Source organism: Perca flavescens, chromosome 12 (assembly GCF_004354835.1).
Source record: "Perca flavescens isolate YP-PL-M2 chromosome 12, PFLA_1.0, whole genome shotgun sequence".
In the NCBI taxonomy this organism is placed as follows: domain Eukaryota; kingdom Metazoa; phylum Chordata; class Actinopteri; order Perciformes; family Percidae; genus Perca; species Perca flavescens.
This window is the reverse complement of record NC_041342.1, coordinates 22899549-22923250: the sequence shown is the minus strand read 5'-3', so window position 1 is coordinate 22923250 and position 23702 is coordinate 22899549. Positions and strand designations below refer to the sequence as shown.

General features: G+C 41.2%; 3 protein-coding genes across 10 annotated transcripts; 2 read left to right on the top strand and 1 right to left on the bottom strand.

Annotated features, from left to right (window-relative positions):
• Positions 1 to 1237: 1237 nt before the first annotated feature.
• Positions 1238 to 6056, top strand: LOC114565890 (histone-binding protein N1/N2). 3 transcript variants are annotated; one of them, XM_028594204.1, is made up of 15 exons: positions 1238 to 1356; positions 1484 to 1594; positions 2474 to 2554; positions 2687 to 2790; positions 2947 to 3167; positions 3210 to 3390; positions 3505 to 3593; positions 3695 to 3771; positions 3856 to 3929; positions 4466 to 4654; positions 4756 to 4898; positions 5203 to 5274; positions 5381 to 5455; positions 5543 to 5670; positions 5876 to 6056. In XM_028594204.1, exons 2-15 carry the CDS (start codon positions 1494 to 1496, stop codon positions 5880 to 5882), a joined length of 1542 nt encoding a protein of 513 aa, XP_028450005.1. In that variant the 5' UTR covers positions 1238 to 1356; positions 1484 to 1493; the 3' UTR covers positions 5883 to 6056. The 3 variants fall into 3 exon arrangements, with proteins under 3 accessions (XP_028450005.1, XP_028450004.1, XP_028450003.1); XM_028594203.1 differs by having other exon boundaries at positions 1489 to 1594; positions 2947 to 3390; XM_028594202.1 differs by having other exon boundaries at positions 2947 to 3390.
• Positions 6057 to 7786: 1730 nt separating this feature from the next.
• gpbp1l1 (GC-rich promoter binding protein 1-like 1) lies at positions 7787 to 22245 on the bottom strand. 5 transcript variants are annotated; one of them, XM_028594413.1, is made up of 12 exons: positions 22025 to 22245; positions 18817 to 20055; positions 17962 to 18076; positions 15818 to 15947; positions 12331 to 12662; positions 11468 to 11543; positions 10788 to 10984; positions 10504 to 10647; positions 9835 to 9990; positions 9340 to 9464; positions 8484 to 8586; positions 7787 to 8395 (listed from the first exon to the last, which is right to left on the bottom strand). In XM_028594413.1, exons 3-12 carry the CDS (start codon positions 18019 to 18021, stop codon positions 8225 to 8227), a joined length of 1494 nt encoding a protein of 497 aa, XP_028450214.1. In that variant the 5' UTR covers positions 18022 to 18076; positions 18817 to 20055; positions 22025 to 22245; the 3' UTR covers positions 7787 to 8224. The 5 variants fall into 5 exon arrangements, with proteins under 5 accessions (XP_028450214.1, XP_028450215.1, XP_028450216.1 ...); XM_028594414.1 differs by having other exon boundaries at positions 21975 to 22076; XM_028594415.1 differs by lacking the exon at positions 22025 to 22245 and adding an exon at positions 21760 to 21968.
• On the top strand, positions 21414 to 23665 carry LOC114566081 (transmembrane protein 69). 2 transcript variants are annotated; one of them, XM_028594421.1, is made up of 3 exons: positions 21414 to 21749; positions 22717 to 22762; positions 22903 to 23665. In XM_028594421.1, exons 2-3 carry the CDS (start codon positions 22724 to 22726, stop codon positions 23605 to 23607), a joined length of 744 nt encoding a protein of 247 aa, XP_028450222.1. In that variant the 5' UTR covers positions 21414 to 21749; positions 22717 to 22723; the 3' UTR covers positions 23608 to 23665. The 2 variants fall into 2 exon arrangements, with proteins under 2 accessions (XP_028450222.1, XP_028450221.1); XM_028594420.1 differs by lacking the exon at positions 21414 to 21749 and adding an exon at positions 22298 to 22561.
• The last annotated feature ends 37 nt before the right edge of the window (positions 23666 to 23702 follow it).

Below are 23702 nucleotides of genomic sequence, written 5' to 3'. Positions count from 1 at the left end.
AAAATCGGGTTTGCATTCTATCACCCCTTTAAGTACAGTATGTTTGCTCTGGTTCAGCGTAGGCATATAGCATATAAGTTTGCAATTTCAAAATATATTGCCTATTTTATCTGTTATTCAACATTATATTCAACTGGTTATATTAAAGTTATATTAAGGTAATGATGACAAAGGGTTTGCTCTAGTTTGCGCTAGTTCATACTTTGTTTGCTGAGTTCAGCATGTAGAAAACAGTGAAGAAATTATTTTCTGATTTTTAACACAAATTCATGTTTTTTATTTGCTTTTAATTTAAAAATATTGGTGATATGTTTTTGTTCACTAATGCTGTTAATTATTGATTTGCTTTGGTTCACCACATAGAGTAGTAGAAAAATAGTTTTTAATTGGAAGTTGCCTATCTGTCATTTCTGCCACACACTGTCTCTTTCGCCACGCCATGTCATTTCCACCACAGCACATATTTTAAAGTAAAACATATAAAAAACATACAATCAAACCAACTATATTCAGTGGTGTTGACAATTGTGCAGTTAGGGGTAAGATATGTGTATACACTTTGAGAAATACATGATTTTGAGCTATGATAAGTAAATGAAATGTTCCAGTGACCTAGTATTAGGTGTTTTTTAGTGTAAACATTGTAAAATCCTTATAGTTAAATTTCGAAAAAATAAATAAATTACAAATTTGAATAGAGATGTGTGTGCTATTTAATCAAATATATTTATAACAGAAGATATTTAATTATTTTCTCTTAAAAACACATGTTTTGTTATGTGATGGAAATGACCGTTTTCTTGGACTGTCAGATAAAAATGGTAATAAATATATATTATTCAATACAAATCATCACAGCCAACTTCAGGGAAGGTTTCTAGACATATTGAGAAACCACCTGAGACTAAAAAACTACTTTTCTACTGTTTGTAGAAATGTTTTTATTTTCTGAAACCGTCTATCTCAAAGAGTACCATAGTTGAAGAATTATCCATATGTCAATGGTATTTTTTCGTATTAAAATGATATGAGTATTTTAAAATATCAAATCGAACACTCTGGGACGCCATAATAATATTATTATTATTATTAGTAGTAGTAGTAGTAGTAGTAGTAGTAGAAGTAGTAGTAGCAAAGAGTATACAAGCAGTGGGAGCACTTGATATCATCTCGTCATAGGCTACATTTGCTCTGTGCCTTTAAGAATGATCCCGCGCTTGTTTATAAACCCGGAAGTTGACCGGAAAGGGCAAGAATATTTCGCGCCAAATTGAAACAACGGAGCAGTCAGTCTGAGAGGCAGGAGGGACGACGTAAGACACAATTCAACGTTTCGGTCGTCATTTCTCGGACAAGGTATGTCATTTGTCAATTTGACTTGCTGTGCTTTCACACAGACTAAATATGTACGGGCCCAACTTGTGTATGGGTTTGACTTTTGGTTCGTAATGTGAAGTTGATAAGTCGTTTTCTTTGTGTCCAGTTTAGCTAACATGGAGGAGGCCAACAAACTAATCGGCACGGGCAAGAAGCACCTGGTGATGGGGAAGGTGGTGGAGGCAGTGAGCGCCCTGCAGGAGGCCTGCGGCATGCTGTGAGTTAGCTAAAGTTATCAGACTACAGGAACTACTGAAGCGTCAAACAGCTGCAGCTAAAGGGCTTTCAACTACTTTAAACAGCCAGATAAAAGTCAGCAGTGCGGCGACACGCTTAAATTTCAAGATATTTTTAAAGCTTGTATGAACATGAAAATGTGGAAACTAATTAACACAAGTTATGTCAAGCCCCAATATTAATCCTTAAAGTAAAACTGAGTAAGTGGAATTGATCAAAAACAATGAGGCACACAGTGTTTGCAGTTGCAGGTTGATTTTTTTTTTTTTTTTTTTTTTTTACAAGTGTGCAGATTAATTTGGGGAGAACATTATTAGTCTGTAACCAGGAGAAGGTAGCTCTATAGCAGGTCTAATTGCAATTTTTTTTTTTAAAGAATTTTTTTGGGGGGCTTTTTCGCCTTTTAATTGATAGGACATCTAGGTGAGAAAAGGGGGAGCGAAAGGGGGAACACATGCAGGAAATCGACACAGGTCGGACTCGAACCCTGGACCTCTAGTCGAGGCATAAGCCTCTCGGTATATGTGCGCCTGCTCTTCCAACTGAACCAACCTGGCCACCAAAGTTATCTGTCTATGTAAATATATAGTGGAGAAGTCAGTGTTACACACTAACTACTCCTTAAGGATTAAAAATAGTAATTACATAGATTAAAACTTTACTCACTAACTTGTATGAGTCTTGTTACATCCGGGCTTGTAACAGTAACTACAGAACTTTGAGTGTTTCCTGCTGTTTGTAATGGAAGTTCAAGGTGTATTATGCAAATTAAGAACAATATGCAGCAGTGTGGCTGCCATGTGTGCTTTTATACTGATTTATAATCTGACATTGCATCTTAATTTTTCTTTTATTTCAGAGCTAAAAAGTATGGAGACACAGCAGATGAGTGTGGAGAGGCTTTCTTCTGGTGTGGTAAAGCGCTGCTGGATTTGGCACGGTAAACTCATCAGTCTTAAGTCAATTGCTATAGGATTATAGCCTACTTTAGGCTTGTGCTAGGCTATGTGTGTCTATTTTTTCATTAAAGAAACTTGTGAAAATGCAGACCTAACTGACATCATTGTTGTAGGATGGAGAACTCTGTCCTAGGTAATGCTCTGGAAGGAGTACCGGAGGATGAGGATGAAGAAAAACCCAAGGACTCAAATGTTGACAGCACAGAAAACATTGATGGTGAGTGAATAATGTAACATTAAAAAACAAAACGGGTCATTTGCGTCTTGGTATTTTGGCTTATTTTTGTGCTGGTTGACTAGTGATTTTTTTTTTTTTTTTTTGATGGAAGCTGTTTACACTGCTCATCCTAACTGTCCTCTCTAACTTCAACAGAAAAGACTAGAGATGAGCTGAGAGTTCAGGTGTATGATGCCATGGCAGAGAAAAAAAATGAAGACTCTGACAAGGCTGAAGACAAAGGGAATAAGGCTGAAGACAAAGGGAATAAGGCTGAAGACAAAGGGAATAAGGCTGAAGACAAAGGGAATAAGGCTGAAGACAAAGGGAATAAGGCTGAAGACAAAGGGAATAAGGCTGAAGACAAAGGGAATAAGGCTGAAGACAAAGGGAATAAGGCTGAAGACAAAGGGAATAAGGCTGAAGACCAAGAGAAGGGTGATGTAGAAAAGGCTGAGGGTTGTGATGAGCAACATGACAGTAAAAAAGATGAGAAAAAGAACAGCGAGGTTAATGGAAGCAAATCTGAAAGTAAAGACAAGGTAGAAAATGACAAGGAAGCCCAGAAAGAATCTGGAGATAAGGAAGAGAAAACAGAAGGTGACTATTTTTTATTTTCTTTTTCCCTTTTTCTGTTTAACTACATACCTTGATTGCAAAAAGCTTTCTGATGGTTGTAATGTTGCCTAATTTATCTAAACACTGATGTTTCAGATGATGAGGAGGAAGAAGAGGAGGAAGATGACTGTGATGTAGAAATGGAGGGCGATGCAGAAGAGCAAGGAGATGGTGCTGCTGAGAAGGTACTTGACCCAATCGGCTCAGTACACCTCAAAGTGGCTCGGCTGAACATGTGATTGAAGTCAGATTTTTTTATTTTTTTAAATCTGTTCATGTGTTTAAGGACAGTGATGACGAGGAGGTGGGAAACCTGCAGCTCGCCTGGGAGATGTTGGAAGTAGCTAAAGTCATCTACAAAAGGTAATGGAAACACTGCTTGTGTACCAAGCCATTATTGCGAGGATCTGAATTTGATGGTCACTCCTTTTTTCATTTTTTAAAAAGGAAAGAGGCTAAGGAGGATCAACTCATGGCAGCCCAGACTCACTTGAAACTGGGCGAAGTTTCTTCTGAATCAGGTACTAACATATCACTCCATGAATCTCCAGCTTTGTGCACTTTATTGTTGTGACCCCTATACATGTCCGAGGGGCAGCTTGAGGTGGAATCAGTGGAGTTTTGTAGGGCTGAAAATATTTCTGATTGACAGAAAAATGCCAAACATTTGCTGGTTCCTAGCCATCACGTGAGGATTTGCTGCTTTTCTCTTTTAATATCCTTGTAAATTCAATAACTGGATGCACAAAACAAGCACTTTTTATAGACATTGTCTGGGGAACAGTGACTGGCATTTTCACTATATTGACCACTGTCTGAAATTGTACAGGGATAGACATGTGCTTAGCTAGAATGTACATATTAAAGCATACATCCTATGGATTTTTACCACACTAAATTATATTTAACAGCAACCTTTTTTTTTTTTTGGGACCCTAAATTCTTTCTTCAGACTGTACACTAACTTAGCAAAATGGACACAACTCAAAAGTTTTCCACCTGAACTTGCCCTTATTTCCTTGTTTAAGTGTCTTAAGTTGCCGCCTCTCTTCTCCAGGAAATTACACCCAGGCGTTGGAGGATTTCCAGGAGTGTCTGAAGCTGCAGGTGAAGCACCTGGACTCAGACAGCCGTCTGCTTGCTGAGACTCACTACCAGCTAGGTCTGACCTACAGCTTGGATCTTCAGTACAGCCAGGCCATCGAGGAGCTGAAGAGCTCCATCTCTGTCATCAAGAGCAGGCTGGGTAAGCGGGGACGGCTTCCACACTTTCAATGTAGCAACAGATACGATCAGTGCCTTGAAGCTGTTTGTATGCTAACGTTCCCCCCACCCCCGGTGCGGCAGACAAACTGCAGGAGCTGCTGGACAAGGCCGAGGGCCCCGAGGCGCTGCCAGATGAGAGGAAGGAGATGGAGGAGCTGAAGGCTCTGCTGCCAGAGATCCAGGAAAAGGTGGAGGATGCCACGGAGGGTCTGAAGGGTGCACTGGTGAGTTAGGGATGGGCTTGCTGTAATTACAACGTAGAGGTGTGGTTTGTGAGGGCACTACATTATCAAGAGGCATTTCGGACATTAATGATCGTTTTGTGTTCGCATCTATCAGAAAAATTGCCATGTTCAGTCCTAAGGAGAGAAATCACTGGGCCTTTTTTTTTTTTTTTTGCCATCCCTTGTATATAAGATCCACATAGGATGTATTCAACTCAAACTTTAGAGCTCATTTGAGACTTGTAGGTTAAACAGACAAGAGCAACTGTATAAAAGATTGATTTTAATTTAATGTACCTGTCAGGATGGAGGTGCTACTTCCTCTGCATTCCCTGGCTCCACTGTGCAGAATGGAGACTCCTCATCCAGCTCAAAGGTAACATCTGTAGTGAATACTGAAGTGTGTGCTACTCAAGCGATTTGGTTGGCTTATTTTTCACTCTTGCTGGGTACTGACGTGAAGCGGTCTGTCGTCTACCTAGATTAACAGCACGTCAACCAACGAACAGGCCTCCACAGCTCCAGTCTCGAACATCTCCCACCTGGTCAGGAAGAAGGTCAGGGAGCTAGATGTCTTGTTGGAATCTTAAAAAAATACTGCACAGCAGTATTGTTTAATTTGAGCAAACCTGTCTACATTTCAGAGGAAACCAGAGGAGAGTCCAGTGAAGGAGGGCGTTAAGAAGGTGAAGCAGAATGATGGTCAGACTAACGGTGTTCACAAAGCCAACGGAGACACTAATGGACACACCGACAGTACGGAAGTCAAAAGGTAAGAGACTCATTGACGCAGTGTTAGCGGACATTGTCACAGTGCCAACTTGGCCACAATAGTCTTTCATGCTGCTTTAACCGTTTATAGCTCAGAATAAGTACTAGAAAGCTGATTGCTGGAACTCCAGGGCCTGATGAATCAGGGTTTTAGTGTACAGTGTTTTCTGCGGTTGAGTCTAACTTGAACTCCTCTTCCTCTCCAGTCAGTGAAGCTGGGCTCCATCCTGGTTTTTGCCTCCACCCAAGAGATTCGCCAACATGCTGAGCCCTTACTGTCACTTCACTTGTTTGCTATGTGTATCTTTTTCTATACCTGTTGTGATGTTAGTCTTTATTCACATGTGTAACCTATAAAATTTAATAAAGAACATTTGATAAACCTTGTTTTAATCAAACTTTTTTTATATGAAGGAATTGCTCACCGTAGCTGCAATGATGTATTGTATGCTTAGGCCTCATAATTGCACACTGACAACAGGTGAGTAGTCCTACACAATAGTCATTTTGTGGAGGCCACGAACTGCCCAAAACCTCATACAGGTAGTACAGTACTTTAGCTGGACCTCACTTCACTGTGCAGCTTTAGCATATCACCCCGAGTAATGTGAGTGCCAACTATTTTCAACGGGAACTCTGAAATACAAACCTTGTATTGTCTGATCATTCATTAAAATGAATTTGCCTTATTTCATTGTTTAAAGTGGGCTACTTGTGATACTGTTATCACAGGCCAATATGTATTTGTGGGGGTTAGATTTATGAAATGGTATTGACGGACTTGTTTTCCTTTTGTAATTCAAAATATTTGACTTTGTTAAAGCAGAAAAAGCACAGCAATGGCACGGTTGGAATGTCAGTATCCCATTGAACCAGCATGCACATACTGTAAGCAGGGCCTTGGAACCAACTCCTAAATGGAAAGCAGCTTTGTTTGATTCAGGTTGATTACATCAGTGCTTCTCCTGCAATTGCAAACCAGATTGTATGCTGTGGAAAAAGGTCAACTTTTGCTTTGTTTTTGTCATACTTTGACACATTTTTTTCCCTAAGGGATTTCAATTTTATTTCTAAGGGACAGTGCAATTTAAAGAAATGTAACCATTTAATGCATTGCACCAGAGTTAGCTTAATTAGGCTAATTTGCATCTGTAGTCCCGATGTCTGGGATGGACATGTTGGTAAAACAAGCAAACTAATGTGAAAACAGATTTTACTTGTAATTGTTTGTGTTAGACTAGTTTCATTTTATATTTCTTTGCTGTATCAACCTTGGGACAATGAAAAATTGTGTATGCTTAAAGAACTTAACCTGACTCCGGCAGATGGATTGCTTCACATGAGCTTGTGAGATCGGGACCGTCTCACAAGGCTATAAGGAACTATAATCTAGACTCTTTTCAGAGCTAAACCTTACAGCAGACATCTCAACATGTCATAGAATGAAAGGTACAGGTTTAGAGAACACTATTCAGGGCCTTGTATTGTACATGCTGGTGTACCAAGACACCATACGGTACATGGAATTAAGCCATTGCTTTTGTTGCTATGACAAGTCAAAATGTCTGTTTAGAAGGCACATAATGGGTGGAAAAAGTAACAATGTACACTTCTCTACATATTTTAGTAAACTAAAAATGTACCATTTCTATAAGTTTTTTTTTTTTTCCTGACAAGATTTTTAAATTTGAAAATTAAAAGCAATAGCTGAAAATCAGCATTGCATTGCCTCCTTACCTTTAAAACATTTAATTTAAAACCCAATTTAATACATTTTGCTTGATATTTTAAATAACTGACTTAATTCCAAAAGTATCAGACAAATGTCTCTTTACAACTACAACCCCCCCCTCATAGCAAGTCAAAACAGACCAGTTCTATTCAGCACTAATAAAAAGATTTGAGTGGGAAACTACAGCTGCATTTGTTGTTCTTGGCAGGAGAGAACAGAGGCACCTATGTAAAGCGCTGCATTTTAGTGAAAATTCATTATCTCGTCACTCAGGCTGATAGGAGTCAAGAATTTGCCTACAAGGCAGCGTGGGATCAATGTGGAATTTTAAAACCGTTCTATATATAGTAAATTACATGTCGACTCAAACACCACAGAAGCCAGATTCATATTGAAACATATCAGCTTGTCAGGAACCAATTTTTATTAATATCATTAATGTGTCATCAGCATCATCAATGAAATGAGTTAGTCTGTTTAAAGCAGAATCAAGTGTGCATTCATTGCCCTTCTTTTCTTGATGAACACGTCAGTTCCACAAAGCGAAGAAGAAAAAGGAAGGAGGGGGAGAGGGGTCAAAGAGGGCAGGGACTGCAGTGAAGGAGGAAACGCAGGGAAAACGACGTCTGGCGGAGCAGGTATCTCCCCCTTCACTGGGATATGATTGTTTTTTCCCTTGTGCAAGAATGACAAAAAAAAAATCAAAACAAAAGAAATTCAAAATGGTGCTCTAAAAACAAAGATGATAGAGAAAGAGGGGGGGGGTTGCTTGCTGGGATGTTGTGTTGGCTGTTGTGTCGTTTTTTTGTTCCATAAAGCCACGTTAGGATTTGATGCAGTCGTCGTCGTCAGAGGTCTGGCTGCTGCTACTGGTTTCGGACTCTGAGCCCTCCTCGACGTTCGCCTCCGCCACACTCCTCCAGGGGGTGAAGTGGAGGGTGACACCCCGCGCCCTCGGGAGAGCCCCATTCCTCTGCATGCCGTTCCTCTTCAGCTGGTCAATGGACACAGACAATAGTGGGTCAATAACATAAAAGATGAATTACCAAAAACGGACACTAGCCGTTTCACCGAGTGCTCACCTGTTCAGTTTTAGTCTGGAACTCTCGCAGCTCGTCCTCCGTCAGAGGCAGGAAGTTGTCATCATTTTCTGGGTACTCCTGCCAACCCATGGCCTTCAGCAACCTACAAAAAGGATAGACATTTTCTGCTTAGTTTAGAGAGTGAGTGTGAGTTAGAGAGTGTGAGTTAGAGTGAGTGAGAGTGAGTGAGAGAGAGTGTGAGTTAGAGAGTGAGAGAGTGTGAGTTAGAGTGAGTGAGTGTGAGTTAGAGTGAGTGAGAGAGAGTGTGAGTTAGAGAGTGTGAGTTAGAGTGAGAGAGAGAGAGTGTGAGTTAGAGAGTGAGTGAGTTAGAGTGAGTGAGAGAGAGTGTGAGTTAGAGAGTGAGTGAGAGAGTGTGAGTTAGAGAGTGAGTGAGAGAGAGTGTGAATTAGAGAGTGAGTGAGAGAGTGTGAGTTAGAGAGTGAGTGTGAGTTAGAGAGTGAGTGAGAGAGAGAGAGAGAGAGAGTGTGAGTTAGAGAGTGAGAGAGAGAGTGTGAGTGAGAGAGTGTGAGTTAGAGAGTGAGTGAGAGAGAGAGTGTGAGTGAGAGAGTGTGAGTTAGAGAGTGAGTGAGAGAGTGTGAGTGAGTGAGTGAGTGAGTGAGAGAGTGAGTGAGAGAGTGTGAGTTACAGAGTGAGTGAGAGAGTGTGAGTTACAGAGTCAGTGAGAGAGAGAGTGTGAGTTACAGAGTGAGTGTGAGAGAGAGTGTGAGTAAGAGAGTGAGAGAGAGAGTGTGAGTAAGAGAGTGAGTGAGAGAGTGTGAGTAAGAGAGTGAGTGAGAGAGTGTGAGTAAGCGAGAGAGTGAGAGAGTGTGAGTAAGAGAGAGAGTGAGAGTCCTACCTGTGCTCTGCCTCCAGGGAGCTGGACAGGTGGTCGGTGTCCGAGTCACTGAGGGAGTAGGACAGACCATTCTCGTGGCAGACTTCCTCGCTGTAGGCTTTGGGCTCTGGGGTGCTGCTTTCACCCTGAGAATATTCACACAGCAAGACAACCCACTTAAAAAATAAAATTCTGACAGTCAAAAGTAAGGAAAACTGATACAACAAAGCCAAAATGTCTGTATTTCTTTTGGAATTTTTAGCACTTGACTTTCAGAATTTCCTGTATCAACTCTCCTTTATGTGCAGACAAAAAAGGATGACTCTCGTCTGGGACATTATAAAATTCAACAATAGAATTGTACTTGCGAAGCATTAATAGGTCACAATGTGACAGTCTTTCACGCGACAGCACTCCACAAAATGGAGAGTCTTTTTTTCATCTCCGTCATTACCTGTAACTACTGCGCTGTGCTGCGTGATAAGCTATGAAAAATGAGGCCTAACTGCTGCCTACCTCTCCCGATGTTCCTGGGCTGCTGCTCGTCGTCAGCTCTCCAGTGCCCTCGTCCTTCAGAGCTCGCAGGAACTCACTCTTACGGTCCGGACCACGCCGCATCAGCTTCAGCCTCGACGGGGCAATGTCTATGGGAGGAGTCGTGCTGGAAGGGTGCTGGAGGTGTGACGGTGCCACAGGAAGGGACAGAGGGAGCGGAAGAAGAAGGAGACAAAAGAAAAAAAGTGAGTAAACAATTATTTTTTTCCCCCAACAGAGACACCAATTTATCAGCTATGAAACCTATTTGGCCAATAACATTTTCAGATTAGGAAACCGAGCCGAATGTATGCAGTTATAAAAACATATTGGATCAAATTGTAGCATTTGCAGCAGTTGCAGGCAGTGTTACTTTCTGATGTTTTTGAACATTACAGTTTTTACTGCACATATATTGCTGCAAAGGGAAATTTCATGTGCACATGTGAGTAAGCATCTCAGTCACAAACCACACTAACACATAATTACTATGCTGAGATAAAACCTGTGATTTACTCACACGCATGCAGCCATACGAGCTCGACACAGACTGCTACACTGGACGTCTGAGTAAAGTGCATGTTGGGTATGGAAAATCCCAAAATGTCGTGACATGACATTACTTATTCGTCTTTTTCCTACCGTCCTCACCTCTTTCGGGGTGTTGTGCTGTGGTGCACTGACTGGGGTGCTGGGTTTGGCTGCAGAGACGGGACTGGTGAAGACTGAATCTCGGCCTGGCATGTGAAGGCCAGATTTTGTGATCTCTCTACCACCGGATTTCCACTGGGTGCTCTGGGGAAAGGGAAAAATAAAAAATAAATAAAAATAGGAGGACATATAATGAGTCTCAGTCACAAAAAGAGAGTCTGCCTCCACCAGAGCATAACCCCTACATAACTGGTATTGTTGAAATTATGTGACACATGTCCTACTTTGGTGGGGGCCACAGCAGGCTTTGGGACCAGGTTCTTGTAGATGCTGGAGCCTGCAATGGGAGCTTTGCTGCCGTTGGTGGACAAGATGCCAGCAGTGGCAAACCCCGCAGAGAAGGCTGTGCTGGAGTCCTCCTTGGAAACCTTCTTGATAACCAGCATTTTGGACACCATCTGTTTGCCATTAGGGGGGTTTTCTGGAACATCAAGTCAAGTGGGTTTTGTTGTCATTTCAACCATATACGCCGCATATAGTGAAACGAAACAACGTTTCACCATGGATCAAGTGGTGTTACACATTTAAAATATATGAAAACGACATTATATAAAAACCACATTATATATGAGCGACATTCGAGAGTGCACAGACATTACATAAAGTGCAATTACTACTTAAAGTAGAGCATTTAAGACAGACAAGGGACAGGACAGACAACAAAAGAAAGGGCATAAGTAGACTTGTAACAGAGCACTGACTGAGGTAGGATATATAGAGTTTTAGCAGCATATAAAAATAAAAAAAATAAAAAATGGTGCAGGAGTGCATTTCTGTTCCTTGTGAAAAAATTAATAAATAAATAAAAATCATAATATGATCAGTGATAAAATGTTACAAAGTTGAGTATGAGAAATGGAGCTTATTCACGAATTGAAATCCAATGTGGACTGGGAGCTCTTACCCCACACTCCAGCATGGGGAGCCACTGCTCGCATCTGAGTCCCAGGCTTTCCAGTTGTTTCAGGGTTGAGGGAAGGCTAGAAAGATAGGACATCTGCATTAAATACCTTAGCATTCCAATTTTGTATATTCAAGTTATGTTAACATCCAAGAATTTGAGCTTGTTGTTGCTGACGGGATTAAGCCTGATGGTTCAGTGGAGGGAAACTCTGGTGATGCATAATACTAATAATATTTACATTTTGTATCAGAAGGTAAATATGGGGAGAAAACAGAAATTGAAAATGTTTCCGGCATTAGTTTTAAGGTCAGGTGCAGTGTGACCAATATGCCTTAAAATACAGTCTAGATCCAGAGCTGAATGCATTCTGAACTTTCTTTATCAAACGATCCAAACAGCTTTGCCACTGACTCAAAGTATTTTATCTTTCAACGGAGCTCTGTCATTGGGCTGCTCGATTATGGAAAAATATCATAATCACCATTATTTTTGGTCAATATTGAAATCACATCGTTATTTAACACGATTAACTCAGTGAATTTTGGAAAGATGTTGCAATTATTCAACTTAAAAAACAACAAAAAAAACAAAAACACAAACAAATCAAAAGTGAAAACACTGAAATTTCCCTTCATACTTTTAAATATCCTTTTTCCATTCAGAACAAGACAAAATAAGAGTTTACTTGCAAAATGCAATGTGCAAAATAATTGTTTTTTCTTGATTACTCCGTTCTTGTGACCATGAGGAGCCGAAATTGTGATCACGATGAAAATTACGGTTAATTGCACAGCCCTACTTGGTCATAAAGAACTATGTAAAGCTCAGTAGCATGTTTAGGAAAACCCAGTGAATCTACTCACAAAGTCCTCTTCCACAAACTTCAGCTTATCGTCCTTGCCATCTTTGCGTTCCTCTTTGGGGAACTTGTCCTGGTACGAGGTGCCCTTGCGGGGATGAAAGTTACCATTGCGCTGCCGGTGCCCCGTCTGCCTGTCCCTGTCGACTCCTACCCGTTTGGGGTGGCGTCCCTGGTGGTGGTGGTGGCCATCCTGGGCACCCCGCGGCGCTCCGTGCCAGCTGGGTGTTTCCTTCCAACAGGAGCCCCCTGCCAGCCCACCATGCCCTCCTTTGGCCACCCCCGAGTCCACTGAGTCATGCCTCAGAAGCAGAGAGGGCTGCTGCCATCCATCACCTCAAGAGAGAAAACATTTATATCAATATAGATAGCGTATATAAGAATTATATCATTATGCTTTACCAATAGCTGAAAACCAATTATATGTGGCTTTGACGGATAGATCGGTAAGGTTTCCCTTTCTGAAAGAACATCAAAAAACAACTTGTGTCCAAATTACTAGAAGAGACATTTCAGATGTCAGATGTCAGAACATGTCTGACTGGCACTGCACATCAAAATCAAGTAGACACACATAAAGCGGCCTTTCTGCTTCCAGAGACGAGGGCAGCGCAAAACGTGAGTCAAGGCAAAGTGAAGGACAACGGTGAGACAGCCCTGGGGCTGTAGGAGGAACGGGCGAAGAACCTGTCAAACAGGATGCTTATCTGGCTCAAGGTTACTGCTTGGACACAGGATTGAAATTTGCCATTGCACCTGAATGCATCCTGGTGGTACAACAAAATCATTCATCCAGAACAACGCTGCAGAAACTGAAACGAAAACATAACCCTTTTCCTGCTATTGTATTAAATTACTGTGAGCTGTCAAAACATAACGTAATCTCGGAGATTATTCCTTCAGAGCGCTCAATGCGAGAAAATCTCAGAGTTGAACCAGGCAGATACATCAGTTTTCATCACACTGCCAAAATATGTATCTATGTATATCTCACTCTCTCTCATTACTCCACATTTTTATATAAAATAAATATTTTGTGATTACATTCTGAATCTGCAGCTTTCTCTGTCAGGTAAATACAGTAGTAGGCTACAATAGTCTCTGATGTAGAAGTAGCCTACACTGTAAGCCAGTAGGCTATAAAGTGGAGTAGCATATTAAGTGGTTTGGGGTCCTTCTGTAAGTCAATACCACAGGCCAAGTAACTGCCTGTTACAAACAGGCACATTTTCAACGGGCACTGCACTAGTTAGCATCAAATTTCACAAAGGACTAGATGAGCAACAATGAACTGGCATTTTAAAACTGGCACCATATGTTTTTAGTTCACACAAAGAACTGCATGCTTACACATCAGCAGAGCACTGTCTAAGTGGAGTACAGCCTCTTTCAGTAAAAGTTTGCTGCTTGCCGTCATCTTCAACATCAACCAATGAAAGTCCGGCAGAATTATTTTACAAATTTGGCATAAGTGATTTAATGTTTGAAACATACTCTGCCTGAAAACCTAATAAAAATAAGCTTAGACAAAAAAAACTTGAATGTTCAACTTTAGTATCCGTCCTTAAAATCAACCACCTCAGGAGGTGGTTTGAGAAGCATTCTAGCCAGATGCTGAAAAGGTGTAACTCCATCTGTCTTTTCAAGACGCATAGGTCATCTTTACTCCTCCTGTAATAACATGAGTAAACTGTCTTGACTTTCTTGTGACATCCATGACCTGTCTGACTGAAATTAGCCGTTTTTCTCTGGCTCATTAAAGCATACTTACATTTATCTACACATACGATCAAATACAAGGTGCACCAAGCTGCTGTAAAGTTTCTGATCCCTGATCGGTTCAACCACTGAATGATCTGTGCGGGTGAGGGAGCGGGTTAGAGTCTGGGAAGCCGATAAAACTTCTGTCTAGTTCATAACACTCACTCATGTGTTAGGTTATAAATAGTTGTTAGCTAATGCAAGCTAAACGGTTATTGTAACTAAAGTGCTCAAGTCAATCTTCTTCTGGCCATACCACCACCCTCTCAACCGTTGGAGCAGGCTCACCCTGATTTACATGTAGAAAACCAAGACAGACTTATCAGATTTATGATCTGGCCAACAGAGACACATTTGTAGTTACGTGTAAATGACAGTTTCTTAAAAACTGTCTGTATTCGACATTCAGAACATTATTACAGCAGCAAAAAAAATATTTGCTATGTAAAGATTTTGTATAGTAATGGCATCCTGAGTAGAGAATAAAGTCGCACTACCTGTGTGTTGTAAACAGACATCTCTGTTCTTTGTTTTGAAAGACAGTACGGCCGCGCATGAATGTGCATGTGACCGTGAAAAGGCAATCCCAGCCCGCTGTTTTTTTTTCTCCATATTTTGGGTAAAGCCACTTGAAATCTAATCTGGATTGAAGAATAGCAAACGGACATGGTTGGCAGCAGACTAATAAAAAGATGAATTTAAAGCCCCTCAAGACATCTTGAAGAAAGACCACGTGTGCATACATCCAGGGCAAAAAAAAAAAAAAAAAAAAAAGACTTAACTGCAGGGTCCAGAGGAGGTCTGAGGAAGATCTTATAGATCGAAACAATGCCTTTATGTAAAAGACAAATTATTCATTTTGAGCTTAGCCTCGCTTTGCCAGACCTTCCTCCACAGCACTGCGAAGGAGGGTCTGGCTAATCCACACAGCATTCCGGGATGGGAGAAAAACGTGCTCCGGTTTATTGGCATGTCTTTAAACCAATCACAATCGTCGGAGCCTCTGCAAAATAGCCTCGGGAACGAACTTGTTTTGGTGGAACATAAAAAAGGTTAGAAGGTTAAAAGTTGTTTTAGTCGCACAAGAGAAAACTCAGATTGGACAGATCGTCTAGCTAGCTGTCTGGATTTACCCTGCAGAGATCTGAGGAGCAGTTAACCACAGTCCTCAGAAATCGACCAAATTTAAAAATGCCAACAAAAAGAAAGCGGAAGGTAACGGACATCTGGCCGAAATGAAAGACATCCGGCGGAATTTCCAGCACCTGAGCAATCCCGGAAGTGGACTGTCGTGGATATAGACTGGGTCTGGCCGCACCACTTATCTATTCTGAAATAGGGAACAATTTGCTCTGGCTTGCATTTCTTTAAGCCAATCCCAACTGTCCTGGGAAGCGCTAAGCCCCTGATGCAGCAACAGTGCCCTTGCAAAATAGGCCGCAGAGATAGTGGAAGGGGAGGGACATCCCTGATGTCAGGCTTTATCCCAGCACTGTACACCTGTCGAGCCAGACTATTTGGAGCCCAACCGTGTGCAGACCTTCTTTGTGCCCAGTTATTAGAACTCTTCTCAGGACTGTGTTGATACGCTAGAACCAGCACTACAGTGTCAGAAGATTCAATTACTGAACTCTATCATGGTTTAATTCTTTTTGCTCATATTCTCACAGTTGTTTTCCCTTACGCAATAACAATGACAGAGTTTACAGGTAACTGTTCTGAACGGTTACCTGCTGGAGCACGCAGGGAGCCGTTGTTAAAGAAGCCATCAGAGGAGTTGTGGCGACGGCGGCTTACAGCGGTTCTGCCGTCTCTGTGGTGGTGGGGCTCACCTTGTTTCTCAAGGTTGGCAGCAGGGGACTGGATGAGGACAGAAAGGGGAAAAGGTCAGTCAAAGTGGACTCTACACGGAGATGATGGACAATGAATCATACGTGTCTCTTCCAAGGGTAAACTGACGACACAAAAGAACAGAAAACTACATAAACAGCAATTGCCCTTAGACCATTTTCAGGACTTTTTGTTCCCTCTCAATATCTTTGTCCTTGTGAAGAAACTTAGACTTAGCAGAAGTCCTCTCCATAGTCCAAGAAAATAATCTTGAAATTGTTTTATCATGAGAAATGTGCTGCTATGGAAGAGCTCCTCAAGTCACTGCACTGACACAGCTGTGTGTTACATAATGCTCAATTCCATCTGAATCATATATCTTTGTCATCAGCTGAGGTTCAAAGATCAAATAAGAGTGTTCTACAGCCTATGCAAGCATCATCTCAAGGAGTTTTTTAAACTTCCACTGACAAAATACAGCACTAAAAACCTAGGAGAATAAACTAGAGCTCCGATCCTGTCAAGTGCATGCTGGCTAATAACTGAAGACCTATGACACAGAGGCAAAGTCGTGTCAGCAGGACAGTGACTGCGGACTTGTTTCTCAGTCTTGACTCTTGATTTGACAGACAGGTCATTTAGCTGGGCAACTTCCCAACTCACAGATACACTGAGCTCTGGACAGGAGAAACACATTCACAATCTCAGATGGACAGTCAGACTGCCCCACTTTAAAAAAATAAATAAATAAAAAAAATAAATAAATAAAAAGGACACAAATCAATCAAATCGTTCATTTAACATTCACCTTTCTTCATTTGCAATTTCCCCCCTCAATTTTACTTTCAAGAGGCTATAGTTTTGGATGAAAATTTAGTTTTTCATACTATATTCAATCTAAGATAGAGCTTGGTTCCAGACCCCTAAATTGCAGCACAAATTATGTCTGGCAGCTAAAATAACTCTAGTGTTGCTTCTGTGAATTGCTGTTTATCCTGTTGGGAGTCAATCAGGGCCTTTGTGGGTAAGAATAAAGTGTGTGGTAAGTTAGACAGTCTGGGACAACTTGACCATAGGCCACCAGGTCAGTAAACAGTCTAATCAATGTTTATGATTTCTGATTCTTCGTTGAACTACAGCAAGGGCCTGCAATTCGTCCATCAAGCTTTTTCTTTTTTAAAGCAACTGCAGCTTTATTAATGTTTGGATGCAAAAATCACAAAACCCCCTCCATGAAATCCTCCATCTGTACGTTGACTTGTCAATTTATGTTAATTAAAATGGTTTATTTTCTTCCATCATCAGTCTTTTATATGAAAGTACACAATGTCTAGGTAACTCTCTGCTGAACCACGTACTGACCGCACTGTCAGTCCCTGAGGGTGACTTGTCACCACCCACACACCCACAGCGATTTCCCCCAAGGTTGTGCGGCGGTGGGAATGTCGCAAAATGGCCCATTTGTGTGACGTCCTGTTGTGTTTTTTAACGCCCCAAAAGTAGCACAAGTACACTTTATATTTTACAATTACCGTTTTCTGTCAGATCCTTTATAGATCTCATTTCAGACCACACTTGAAGGCAGCTTCGTTTCACGGAGACAGAGAGAAAGAAAAAGAGACGGAGGGACTGTGCTTTGTTGTTGCAGGAAACGGTCAGCTTTTACACAAACTCCTGGTCAGTTCAGTGCTTGGGTTTCATTTTTTTTTTTTTTTTTTATCCTTGATAGTGTTTTAAAAAACTTTCTTGGTTTAGCAATGGAGACAGTGAGGTTTACTGTACAGGACTCTCACACCGCCTCAAAACCGACTGACAAGTTTGATCGCTGGTTACATGACGCAGCGTGTCGTCTCGTTTCTCCAGAAGTTGAGTCGGTCTCAACTTTTCACCACACCGCCTGACGGTCGACGCAGGCAGTGTGAATGGTGTGAATGGTGTTATAGCAGTTACACTGACAGTTATAATTTTAAACTGTCTATCTCAAGTACCATTTTCCCCGTGTCTAGCACACACTCAAATACATTCTGTGTACACACACACAAACCTTGGCAGGCTGGGGCGTGGAGAAGTTAAGCCAGGCAGGGACAAAGTCATGCTGCGCCATTTAGGTCCAGTGTTTCCGGTCAGTGGATCGAGGCATCAAACCTCATGGCCAGGATCTAACAAAAGAAATGGCACAACAGGAATTACATCTTTTAAAAATTCAGATTCAACTATTTCAAGCCCCAGAAACATGGATCAAATTCCATTTTACACCAACATGAATCTTTTGATTTTATGTCATTTCCTTCAAGTGTTTTGTCTACCAGCAGTTATTTAGAAATTCACTTAAGGTCTCCCTCAAGAGCCAAACAAGAGTCCTATTCAACATCGATTCATTCCCCAATTTCAAATTGCAACTCAAAACACATCGGTTTAAAACTGCCTATTCCACTTGATGTCAATTGCTTTGACTCTTTGTTGTTTCTATTGTTGTATTCTTTATTTTGTGCTGCTTTTAAATGTTTTGTGTATCCCTGTACGCTGTCCTTGAGTGCAGAGAAAGGCGCCTTTAAATCAAATGTATTATTATTCTAATCAGAAAACCACAAAGCTCAACTTGCTGCAGCTGTGCCTGTGAAGCTGTTGACCAGTTGGTCAACAGCCTGGATGGAAAAATATATTGTGCAGCATAATACAAGTATTATTTTACAACATGTGTATGTGCTAAATCTATAAACTCGTCATGCTTAAATTTTGCTCAACTTTCTAATTTTACTTCAAAACCATTATGCGTACCAGGTAGAAAATCAACACCTGCTACCCACAATGTTGACAGATGACTTGTAAAAGGACCACACTAATGCAATTAACTTCATGGCTATGGAGCCAAGTCAGTCAGGTGAAACTTTATCATTACCCCAGAGTCTGTGGCTCTGAAGTCCTCTGCCTCCTCTCTCGGTCCGGCTGGGCTCGGTTCCTCAGGCCTGTTGGCACTGATCACAGTGTGTGTGCACTGACAGACGAGGAGCAGCACACCGACAACCCTCTCTCCACCTCCTCCAGGAAAGCGCAGCCCCTTTCCCCAGAGGCAGATCGCTTCGTCCAGGGTGAAACACTGGGAGATGGGTCAAAAGGTCGCAGGAATGATCTTGAATGATGATCCAGAGAACTGGCAAAGCAGGAAGTAGATTTTAAAACAGAAGCACAGAGGCCTATGAAGGACCGATTCTCCTTCTTGAGCTGGATTCCCAAACAGCTCCTTTGCAGGTCACGTCGCTAATGAATTGTAAATGCTACGGTTTCCAGTCCAGGTAATTGTCTAGGCAGACTTAATCCTTCACCAATTCATTTGTGCCATTTGCTCTTATTGTCAGGAGTAAGACTCAATACCTGATTGGACCTTATGCTGAATGGCTAAATGAATCAATCTGACAAACATGGACAGCAGATTGTGTAGCAGTTCCACTTTGACACCAGATGAGGGAAGACAGACAGGTGTTGTCCTGCCACACTGCGTGCCAGTACGTTTTTACGTCGACTCACCTTTTACCGAATCATTTTAAGTTCTGCGGAAACGCATGCAGAAAAGAAAGAGGTTCAGAGACAGTCTTTTATGGGCAATGGAGGTCACTGAGAACTACGGCTCACCTCATTAAACTGATGAAAAAGACTGAGTTTGAAGAAAGATAATGCTCGAAAGGTTCAAAGTCACATGACAATGAAGGAAGTAAAACCCAATGTTACATTGCCTTCATTTTCAGTTTTGGTTAGTGAAACAGAGATGCTGCTGCATGATGCATTATAATGCCGTTTTTATCTTTATATGTTTTAATATCACATTTGTAAGATGCCCATTTAATTATCTGTGGCTTTCTGAATAAAGCAGATATAGGGTATGGCTCTGATTTCATAGATATGCAAGGTCAAAAGCTAAACAAAAATCTTCCACAAGTCAAAAGGTCTTCGTGTCATGTTATACACTAGAGTCCTTCAACAACAATCAAACTTGTCCAAAAAGAAATCCGTAAGACAGCTCAATCAACTTCTTTTTCTCAGTTGAAAAATAGCATGCGTCCAAATTTGTCAAGATGGTCTTTCCTTCCTTCTTTAATGAGGTTTCAGCAGTGCAGTTTTCTTGCTGAGGGTTCACTGGTATCTGTGGAGGAACACACGGGAACTGCATTAAACAGAAACAGCCTTAATTTAGAAAAAGCTTCTCAAAGCTCCAGTTAAAAAATAAAAATAAAAAAAACACAAATGCTTACATTCAGTGTCTAGTTTATTCAGTACAACTAGCTTAAATAATACAAATGAATACACAAGTCCTGCAAAAAATTCTACCTTTATGAAAATTAAAACATTCAATTTTTGTTGAAACTGTTTTAGAGAGGTGGTGATTCGACTGTATGCTTATTTTCGGAAGCTGTGTTGGTGGTGCTGTTGAATTTTATTGTGACGTGTTTCCAATTTTTTGTTAACCCAAATGGGGTGGACAAATCATCGATCAAAATATCCACAAAAAAAAAATAATAATAATAAAAAAAAAAAAAATCACCTCCAGTAAAAAGCAACATAATGTTAACAGCACCACAAACTACAGCTCCCAAAATAACCATTAAGTTAAATCAATCCCTATCTGTCACAAATAGTTAATAGTTTTAGTGCAGAGCTGTTGTATTAGACTTGATTTGCCTAATGAACTGGCAACTGAGAATACAGAGAAATTAAGCTTAAGCCAACATCTCCATTAATACCTCTATACCTGTGTTAATGCGAATAGCAAAAAGGTATGTCGGACATTATGAAAGATGCTCATCCTCACTGCATGCTGTTATTAAACCCCAAAATAGCTTACGATTCAAGAGGCAACCAACGGCTTAAAAGAAAACTGCTTTTGACATTTCAAATATATTTTGAGAGGTATGAGAGAAAAGGCATGATTCAGTTTTCTCAGAACCATTCCATGCTGAAAAGCTGACTCTTTGATAAAACTGTGTCGGCTTTGGTGTATGAAATATTTATAACAGTGTAAAAATAACTAACACGTTCTTCCTCGCTACTTCTCCAAAGACTGCTGCGCATCTAAACATGCCAGGTAGTGAGTGTGGATAAAAACGGAGGTTTACAATCTCAACAGCGGTTCTTCAGTCCCACACATTGTTCAACGATGCAATAGAATACACCTTAAATCCTCAAACAAAATGAATCCCTGTATGCACAAACTCAGAGCTACCATGGTCTCGTTAACGTATTCCCACTGAACTATTACATAACAGCTCAACATCAATGAGTTTGCCACGGACTCAGGCTACAATGTGCAGCACAGACATTCAACGTTACTTCACTGTGAAACAATACTCTGACAAACGACCTGAATCTTTTTTGTTAAATACCCAGTTTAACATTATTATACACTGTGGGAAACCCACATGTCCACAACCACTGCAGCACACCGAATCAACACACAGTGACGAAACATGCACGTTTCACCAAGCTAACTAGCTGAGTAATGTTATGGATTAAAGTGCTTAGAAATAAATTAAGACGCAACGCGAACGCGGTGTTAGCTAAATAGCCAATGCTAATCACTAACTAATAACGTTATCAGATCTTTCCTAACTCTGCTGCTAGCCAACTCTGCTTAGTTAAGTAAGGTTAACGTTAGCGTAGCATTCTTTAGCTAATAGCTGGCGTTACCCGACCTGTTAAGTGAGGATAGCCAATGAAACCTGCTAGGTAGTTGAAATGAATTAATACGACGAGGGGACTAAGCAAAGTGAACATGTTTTAAATATGCTCACTGGGACTGGAACAGCCTATTTAAGCAGTCGTCACATACATACAATAGAGGTAAACAGACCTGGCTTCGTTGGAACAACACAGTTTCAAAATGGCTACCTTAGCAGCGGCAGCACACATTCATCAGCTTGCTAAGAGCTAGCGAGCTAACTTGCAGTGTTTCAAGACGATACCGTGTACCTTCTCCTAAGCGACATAGCCTCTGATAAATAACGATTCAAGTATATATAGAGTCTGAATACATTAACAAGATTGCACTTTTTCGCAACGACTCACTTCTTTACTAATGCGCTATTGATGTTTGTTTGGGTTTTCGGATGGCTTACCACAGGCGCTGCACTGAGGGATTCAGCCTCAATGATGCTACGTTCAAGATCTGTCGCGATTATGCAACTTAACGAGGGCCCACAGTGTTTTTAAAGTTGAACAGGCTTAACAGTCAGCTTTTATAAATCATGTTCTATTTAAATATGACAACATGTCCATGTCTGAAATTATGACATGTTATTTTTTGGATATTAAAAAAAAAATATTCTTAGAACACGATGTTGGTAGCACGTTTAGTGGGATTTTGCTATCTTGAATACAACTTAATACCTTCCCCGCCACTCACAGCCAAACCAGTCGATATCAGAACCCAGTCTTCAGTTTTAGCCAAAACAGCTTTGGTTTGAGCCATACAGTCTATGGGAGACAGACATTTAATCGAGCACCGATAGAAAGGCAGCCTGCAAACCTATGCTGCAAACGACCTTTAGTTTAGCTAGTTAACGTTAACTTTGTAACCACTAACTCCGTGTAATTGTGCCTGCAGTGGCCGTGGCGAACCATTGCATGACAAACATTTACAGGGTAACGTTTAGGTAACTGCAACTTCTGTGTTTTATTGGTTGTTACAGTAGAATGGCAATGTATTGCATCAGGTTGAGAGAATGTTATGCTAGCTGTTAGATAAAAATCCAGTGTGCTTGTGCTATGGGGAGTCTTTTATTACTTATAAATAACGTGTCTTTTTCAGATTGAAAATGATTAGATTTGCTTCTGGAAGACGCATACTTTCTTGGGTAAGACATAGAAAATTTGACTGTTTATCAGTGCAACGTGTTTACTAATAAATATAGTAGTAGGCTACTCTATGTGCCAGAATTATTTAACAATAAGAAATCATGATGTTTATGCACTTCTATGATTATTATGTTATCAGGTTCCAGTATGGAGATGTCTTCAGCAGATACCCAGAGCACCAAACTACAAAACAGAAGCTCAGCTGCGGTTTCACTCTCAATCCTCAGTGTTAATGCCATTCAGACAAACTCCCATCAACAGGTTGTTGAGCATCAGGCCCGTGAGCTGGCCTGCCTCACGTCTCTGCCATGGTGATTCACGAGGCACCTCAGAGAAAAGCAACAGTAAAGAGGGTTTCAGTTTGAGGGCCCTCACCCAGGCTCCCAAACCAGCTCTTTACCTCGGTTTCTCTGGGCTCCTGCCTTTCCTGTCTGCACCTCTCCTGATGGCTGCCACACAGTCCTTTTACCCTGAACTGGCATATGCTCAAGTGGTCTACGGAGCCTCTATAGTCTCCTTCCTTGGAGGTGCCCGCTGGGGGTTTGCAATCCCTGCCGGTAGTCCTGCTCAGCCTGACTGGATGAACTTGGGCAACAGTGTGGTGCCTTCACTTCTGGCCTGGCTGGCACTGCTGTGCAGGGACAATATTGCAGAGGGAGCCCTGGTAGTTCTTATGGGACTGGGTCTCTCTCTTCACTATGACCTGACCCTGCTGCCTGGCTACCCCGACTGGTTCAAAGCCATGCGAACTCTCCTCACTCTGGTCGCCACCTTCTCACTGGTGGCTACCCTGACAATTAAAAAATTCTGCGCTGAGAAGAATATCAAACAGATTTATAACTGATTTAAGAGGACAGTTTGTACCTTGAGCCACAAGGTCTCAATAAAAATGTAAAATTAAATGCAGATGTGCACCGTCTTAGTTTGTTCCCGCTGTAC

Bases quoted from the DNA above. Each gene is read 5' to 3' on its own strand.
- LOC114565890 (XM_028594203.1), top strand. From the start codon at position 1,494: ATGGAGGAGGCCAACAAACTAATCGGCACGGGCAAGAAGCACCTGGTG. The intron at 3,391-3,504 runs GTGACTATTTTT...CTGATGTTTCAG, and splicing joins TAAGGAAGAGAAAACAGAAG to ATGATGAGGAGGAAGAAGAG. The intron at 3,594-3,694 runs GTACTTGACCCA...CATGTGTTTAAG, and splicing joins GAGATGGTGCTGCTGAGAAG to GACAGTGATGACGAGGAGGT.
- gpbp1l1 (XM_028594413.1), bottom strand. From the start codon at position 18,021: ATGGCGCAGCATGACTTTGTCCCTGCCTGGCTTAACTTCTCCACGCCC. The intron at 9,991-10,503 runs GTGAGGACGGTA...TCACACCTCCAG, and splicing joins AGCACAACACCCCGAAAGAG to CACCCTTCCAGCACGACTCC. The intron at 9,465-9,834 runs GTAGGCAGCAGT...GAATATTCTCAG, and splicing joins GCCCAGGAACATCGGGAGAG to GGTGAAAGCAGCACCCCAGA.
- LOC114566081 (XM_028594420.1), top strand. From the start codon at position 22,533: ATGACAAACATTTACAGGGTAACGTTTAG. The intron at 22,562-22,716 runs GTAACTGCAACT...TGTCTTTTTCAG, and splicing joins ATTTACAGGGTAACGTTTAG to ATTGAAAATGATTAGATTTG. The intron at 22,763-22,902 runs GTAAGACATAGA...TTATGTTATCAG, and splicing joins GAAGACGCATACTTTCTTGG to GTTCCAGTATGGAGATGTCT.